The following is a 6,523-nucleotide window of genomic DNA, read 5'->3' as shown; positions in this document are numbered from 1 at the left end:
TAATCATGACAGGCTCATGGCAGACATTCCCTCTGCATACTAAGCTCAAGTGTCAGATCAAAAGTCTCAAGCCTCAGGATCTAAGTCCAGCAGATGCACACTCACTCAGACCATAGTGATCAGATCAGGAACAAAACAGGCTTCTTCTGGAGTGGAGTTGATAGAGGAGAGGGTCTTAGGGAGAAGTCTTTTTCTCACCAGAGTCAAGAGGCTGCTGTAGTTTGAGAGTGATGAGAACAACACAGAGGATCAGGCAGATGAGAAGAGTTGGCACGTCGGTCTAGGTCCTCATCAGGCTCTCAGGCTTGTGTGCCTCATTGTCGGCTGGCTGAATGTCTGTTCATTTGCTCCATCATTTATTCTAAATTTGGGGGCTTCTGACCACCTTTTCAGTCCCTATCAGGCTGCTACCAATTTCTCAGTGACATCTTTCATCCTGAGGTTAAAGTATCTGGTCTGGGGTTCCTCACCCTGATTTTCTTGCTTCTTGCTCCTATCAGAGTGAGGGCAACATGCCAGAGACTTCACTCTGAGTTTGTCAAGGTGGGGAGAAGTGACTTGTTTGTGCCTGAGGGCCATACTAGGGGGCTCTGTAGGTGTGCCTGGTGAGACTGCAGGTTTTAAACTGGAGTTTTAAAATGGAGTTGTTTAGGCTAAGGCCTAAGGCCATCCTTACAGTCACACACCAATCTTTCCTAGAAATTGAAGGACATGGAAAATAGGTCCCAGAACATTTCCATTATCTATAGCCATTCTCCCACCCACCTTGTCCATGTCACATAGGAGGTTTGGTCACTTAAAGGCTCAGTCCTCAGCTAGAGGGAAGACTGCTGGAGAACATAAAGGAACTGGCACCTGACTGGCACCTGACTCCCTGCCCTAATTGGTCAGCTGGTTCCAATACAATATACCCTAGGAATTTCCCTACCTATCATCCTATCCCGTCCTAATGGATCAGTTGGCCCTAATAAACCCCAGGAACTACCTTCCTGCCCCACCCTAAATGAATCCTATAAAACACAGATAAAATGCTTGTCTTGGTCCAAGGTTGGTTTAAGCCCCTCAGCTGTTTGATAGGCTCCTCTGATCAACAAAGAAGAGCTTGTTGATCCCAGGTCAGCTTCCTGCCTCATTCCTTGTTTTTTTTTTTTTTTCCCCTTGGTACCAGGGATTGAACTCAGGGGCACTCAACCACAGAGCCACATTGCCAGCCCTAGTTTGTATTTTATTTAGAGACAAAGTATCACTAAGTTACTTAGCGTTTCCCTTTTTGCTGAGACTGGCTTTGAACACTTGATCTTTCTGCCTCAGCCTCCTGATCCACTGGGATTATAGGCGTGCCCCACCATACCTGGCTGCCTCTGTTCTTTGTGCTTACATTTTTGGTTCCCTGACCAGGAATTCACTTCAAGCATCTTTGTGCTTATAGAAATACCTTCAGAGACACATCCCAAAGTAATGCCTTACCGTGCTTCTAAGTATTCTTTAATCCAAACTGACACCTAAAATGAACCATCACCATCACCAAGGCCTGTCAGTTGTACTTCATTAGTACTTATTAAATCCTCATATATGTACATCTTTGGATTAGTCCCTACCACTGGTGTGGGCAATATCAAATAAAGAGAATAAATTATTAGCATTTCTACAAAGCCCTTGAAAATCAGGTTATATTTATCCATCTTTACACCATTCTGCATAGAATCTGCTCTCCAGCCATACTTAAGTAGTCAGTTTGCAAGAGCTCATGCTTTCTCACTACTGTGTTGAAGCATAAAGGTATGTCTTCAACCCCCTTGGCTGACTGCATACCAGGAAGAAGCAATGATGAGCAATAGAAGACTGTACCCCCTCAGGAACTCCTAGCAGACAATTAGAAAATTGTGGTTCAGCTGAGTCATATTCATGTCCCTTCACTGAGGTTCATTGACAGCAAAATTTAGGTCCCCTGGATGTTTAAATTTAAATTGAGCAGACAATATCTAGTTTTATGAATTGCAAAGATTCTGGTAGGTTAGTTAATCATTACAGGAAATATACTTATGTTGTTTTATTCTACTAAGATTCTGGGCTTAATTTTTAGATGCAAAAATCATTTGGTAGGGCGCTGCCATAAATAACTACAAAAAAGTATTTTTGTGCCAATTTTTCTTATCCTGGCCTGTATCTCACTGTGGTAGACAAAATGTGTGGAGGAAACAGGAGCTGAGAATGAGGAAGAAATTTGTGAAAATATGAGTAGTTCTATTATGCCAGAAATAGGACCTGCACACAAAAGGTTAAACGAGCTGATTTTGTTGTGGAGGAAACTACAACTGGGTGTTGTGATGGAAAAGGGCAATACCTTTCCTCACGCATCATAAGGGTGGCCTCCAACACTCCTGTGGCACAGGTTAACAAGAGAAAAAAATAACAAATATATTTAACTAAAATTTTACATTACACAGAGCCTTCAGAAATGAAGACCCAATGACCTAGGAAAACTCTCTATTTTTTATGCTCAGGTTTGAGGAAGAATGGACAGTCATTTGGACATGATTGGAAAAAAGAATATGATGTAATGGTAATAGATTGAATGAGAGCCCCAGCAAGCCCTTTGTCTGAATTATTTTTGCTTCTCTGTATATCATACCTTTCTTCCTCTGGAGGTACCGAGCAGGACCCCTTTAGTATGAGGGTCTCTAAGAAGAAGGGAGGGGATGATGTTTTGTAAGGATGGCCTTGGGCCTTAGCCTAAGCAACTCCATTATAAAACTTCTTAAAATAAACTTGTAGTCTCACCAGGCAAGTCACCAAGCCCTCTGATATGTCAATCAGGCATAGCCTGATAAAAGCAAGTCACTTTCCACAACCCTGGTAAGAGGATGAAGTCATATGTCATTTGTTCTAAACTTGATAAGAGTCAGAAGTATGATATCAGGGCAGAAATCACCATACCATATGTCCTCTCTAAGAATGAATGTTGTCACTAAGAAACCTGCTAACAGCTGATAGGGACACAAAGGGTGAGCAGAAGCTCCCAAAATTTAATATAAATATTGGAGCAAATGAACAGATGTTCAGCCAGCGGACACTGATGCACACAAGCCTAAGATCTAGACTGACATCCCAACTCTTCTCATCTGCGTGATCCTCTGGTGTCATCCTCACTTCTCTCAAACTCTACAGCAGCCTCTTGACTCTGGTGAGAAAAGGACTTCTCATTATGACCATCTCCTCAGCCAACTGTCAGTTCCACCCCAGGAAAAGCCTCTGTTGGTTTCTAACCTGATCACCATGGTCTGAGTGAGTGTGCATCTGCTGGACTTGAGACCAAAGACTTAAGACTTTGAAATCTAACGCTTAATGTTAGCATGCAGAGGAAATGGCATGATTAAGTGTGTTTGCAGTGCTGAGTTAACTTAGAATGATTTGCTTTGAATGGTTTGATTGCTTTGAATGGTTTGATTATGTCTGTTGCAATGCCCAGCATTAAGAATTGTCATTCCTTGATTAAGAACCTATAGAGTAAAATTGTATTAAGTGATTTGAGTGAATAAAACATTGAAAAGAGTAGAAGTGCATGGACACTCTTTATTTCTCCCCTTGACTGCAGGTGTCACACTTTGCCCATTGCGACACCTTTCTAGGTTTTATGGCTGACTTTGAAGGAGAGTAGTTCTAGCTTTTATGATACACCTCCAAGTAGGGGAATTCTGGTTTCTATGACTCACTTTGCTTTGGGGAAAAAATAGGGTCTGGAGGCAGATGGATGGGAGGTCAGAAAGACCTTACTTCTGAGGCCTTTCCAATTCCTTCTGACTGAAGTAATCAGCACACCAAAGCAGCCAAAGTGCTTTTAAAAAAATTAGTTTTAGTTTTTAGTTGTTGATAGACCTTTATTTCTCTCTTTTTTTTAAAAGAGAGAGTGGGAGGGGGAGAGAGAGAGAGAATTTTAACATTTATTTTTTTTTTCTTAGTTCTCGGCGGACACAACATCTTTGTTGGTATGTGGTGCTGCTGAGGATGGAACCCAGGCCGCATACATGCTAGGCGAGCCCGCTATCGCTTGAGCCACATCCCCAGCCCCCCGATAGACCTTTATTTCTATGTGGTGCTGAGAATCAAACAGTGCCTCACACATGCCAGGCAAGTGCACTATCGCTGAGCCCCAACCCCAGCCTCCAAAGTGGTATACTTTGAGGTATTGCATTCTGAACTCCAACATAAGCAACACAAAATTTATGAATACTTTGCTCTATGCTCAGATTTCTTAATCTGCCTTGGCCACAGCTGTGAGATGGGAAAAACCAGCAAATGCTTCATTGACATCTAACATATAGAAAGTCAAATAATTTATGGACATAAACAGACTTGAAAATTTCAGGAAACTTTTATATAATAAATACAATTCAGCACAAGCAGAAATTTTTCTTAATTTTTTTTGTTTAAAATAGTAGGTTCAGGAAAAGCCAAAATTATCACAGAGAATTGTTTATATTAAAAACAAGCTAATGGGTGTCGACCTACTTTGTATATAAACAGAGATATGAAAAATTGTGCTCTATATGTGTAATAAGAATCGAAATGCATTCCACTGTCGTGTATTTAAAAAAAATAAAATCAATTAAAAAAAAAACAAACAAGCTAAGAGTCATTTTAATTGTTACCGGAAAAAAGAAAAACAAAACAATAACAACAACAACAAAAAAGAAAAACAAAACCCCAAAACAAAAATAACAAAACACAAAACCTGGAGGATATTCCTCTTGTCAATGTTTCTTTGGAAACTCCCTCCCTATGCTGCTTCAAAAGAGACAGAACAAAGGTAAATACCGTCTGTTAACCAAAAACCTGGCTAATCAGCGACTTCAGACCTACTAATTGGTGACAAGAACACAGCTCTTAAGACTCTAAGTGTCCTGGGTTCATTCATCCCTCTGAGCTGGAGTCTTGCGAGAAAGAAACAGAGCATTTAGTTTAATACCTCGGTTCTGGAACTTACGATTGCAATTGGGGTTTGGGCTCGACCTGGGGTAAAACATGGGGACAGGTATGAGCCTTAGTTTCTCTGTCTATCCAAGAAGGATAATAGAGTGAACTGTTATAGGGATTAACGGAGATTATACAAAGGGGGGACTCTGCCTGACGTATAGTAAGCGCTCAACGTATGTGACTTATTACTACGTCGAGTTTCCTTCAGCTCTCCCCTGGGCCTGTCTTTCCAAATTTGAGTATAATAAATATAAAAGGCATCCCAACGCGGGGCAGGGGGCCACGTGATCGCTCCACGCAAGCCACTTGTAGGCCTACAGAGAGTTAGCCACGAGCCTGGAGCCGGGACGGCGAGCGCGCCGCGGCCCGCGCGATTTCCCGCCGCGCCCGCGTCCCCGGCGGCGGGCGGGCTCGGGGGCGCCCGGGCCGCGGCGGCGGCGGCGGCGGCGGCGGCGGCGCGAGCGGCGCCTCGGGGCCGGTGAATCATCCCGGCAGACACCGAGAGCCGCGGCAGCAGAGAGCAGCGCTGAAAAATGGCTGAAGCGGCCACGGGCTTTCTGGAGCAGCTCAAGTCCTGCATGGTTTGGTCCTGGACTTATCTGTGCACCGTGTGGTTCTTCATCGTGCTCTTCCTGGTTTACATCCTGCGGGTGCCCTTGAAAATCAACGACAACTTGAGCACAGGTAAGGCCGGGACAGCGGGGCCCGCGCTCGCCCCTCCCCCGCCCGGGAAAGTTAGTGCAACTCGCGCGGGGCCGCGGCCGGCGGGGGCGGGCGGCCGGGCGCGCGCTCGGGGCCGCGCCGGGGCCCGCGCACCGGACGCCGGCGGCCGCCCGCCCGCCCGGGACGCAGCGCCTCAGGTGGCGGCCGGCGGCCTTCTGGGGCCCGCGGGAGGCGGAGGAGGAGTGACGCCGCCTGGCGGGCCCGGTCCGACCTCCGGCCGCGGTCTCCTGGCCGGTTGGCTGGACACCCGGGAGGACGGACGTCGGGAGCGACGGACTTCCCGGGACGGCTTCCCGTCGGGCGACTGCGTCCGAAGCTCGGGGCCTCAGTGTCAGACCGCTTCCTTCCCCACTTGCCCCGAGGCGGGCGCTGAACGTCAGAAGCTCGGTCCGGTCCGGTCCGGTCGGAGTGGACCGGCCGCTGCCCGGTGGGGAGCGGGCCTCCGGGACGCGCCCGCCGCGAGCGGAGCCCCGCGGAGTAGTTGCTCTGATGTAGGCAGCGCCAGGGATTCCCGCAGGTGTTCACAGGAGCTCGGATGACGTGTCAAGTCACCAAACGGAATGTGGAAGGGACACCAGGTGAGACAGGAGATCTGGAATTTCCGATGGTCCCAGTTGAGGTTTTAAAAGATCGCTACTGGTCTCTCCCTCAAAGCTCCACTGGCTAACCCGGTGCTTCCCGCGTGTCTCATGGCCACGGTCTTCGGTGCAGAAGCAACTAGGACAGTGTTAATAAACTTGGAGCTGAGTCGATAAACAGCCACTACAGACAAGACTACGCCAACAGTAACACTCCAGGGACAATGCAGAAACAAAGTATTTCAAAG

At 46.5% G+C, this 6,523-nt stretch overlaps 1 protein-coding gene across 6 annotated transcripts in view; it reads left to right on the top strand.

Annotated features, from left to right (window-relative positions):
• Positions 1-5,507: 5,507 nt before the first annotated feature.
• The window catches only part of St7 (suppression of tumorigenicity 7), a 261,881-nt gene continuing 260,865 nt past the window's right edge, over positions 5,508-6,523 (top strand). For 4 of the 6 annotated variants that reach the window (XM_078040323.1, XM_078040322.1, XM_078040328.1 and 1 more), the window contains exon 1: positions 5,508-5,658. In XM_078040323.1, coding sequence (XP_077896449.1) covers positions 5,508-5,658 — 151 coding nt within the window. Of the gene's footprint in view, positions 5,659-6,215; positions 6,276-6,523 lie in introns of those variants that run through there. The other 2 variants (XM_078040324.1, XM_078040326.1) reach the window with 2 other exon arrangements.

Source organism: Ictidomys tridecemlineatus, chromosome 2 (genome assembly GCF_052094955.1).
Source record: "Ictidomys tridecemlineatus isolate mIctTri1 chromosome 2, mIctTri1.hap1, whole genome shotgun sequence".
Classification (NCBI taxonomy): domain Eukaryota; kingdom Metazoa; phylum Chordata; class Mammalia; order Rodentia; family Sciuridae; genus Ictidomys; species Ictidomys tridecemlineatus.
Note: the sequence above shows the minus strand (reverse complement) of the source record. Positions and strands in the feature narration are given on the sequence as shown.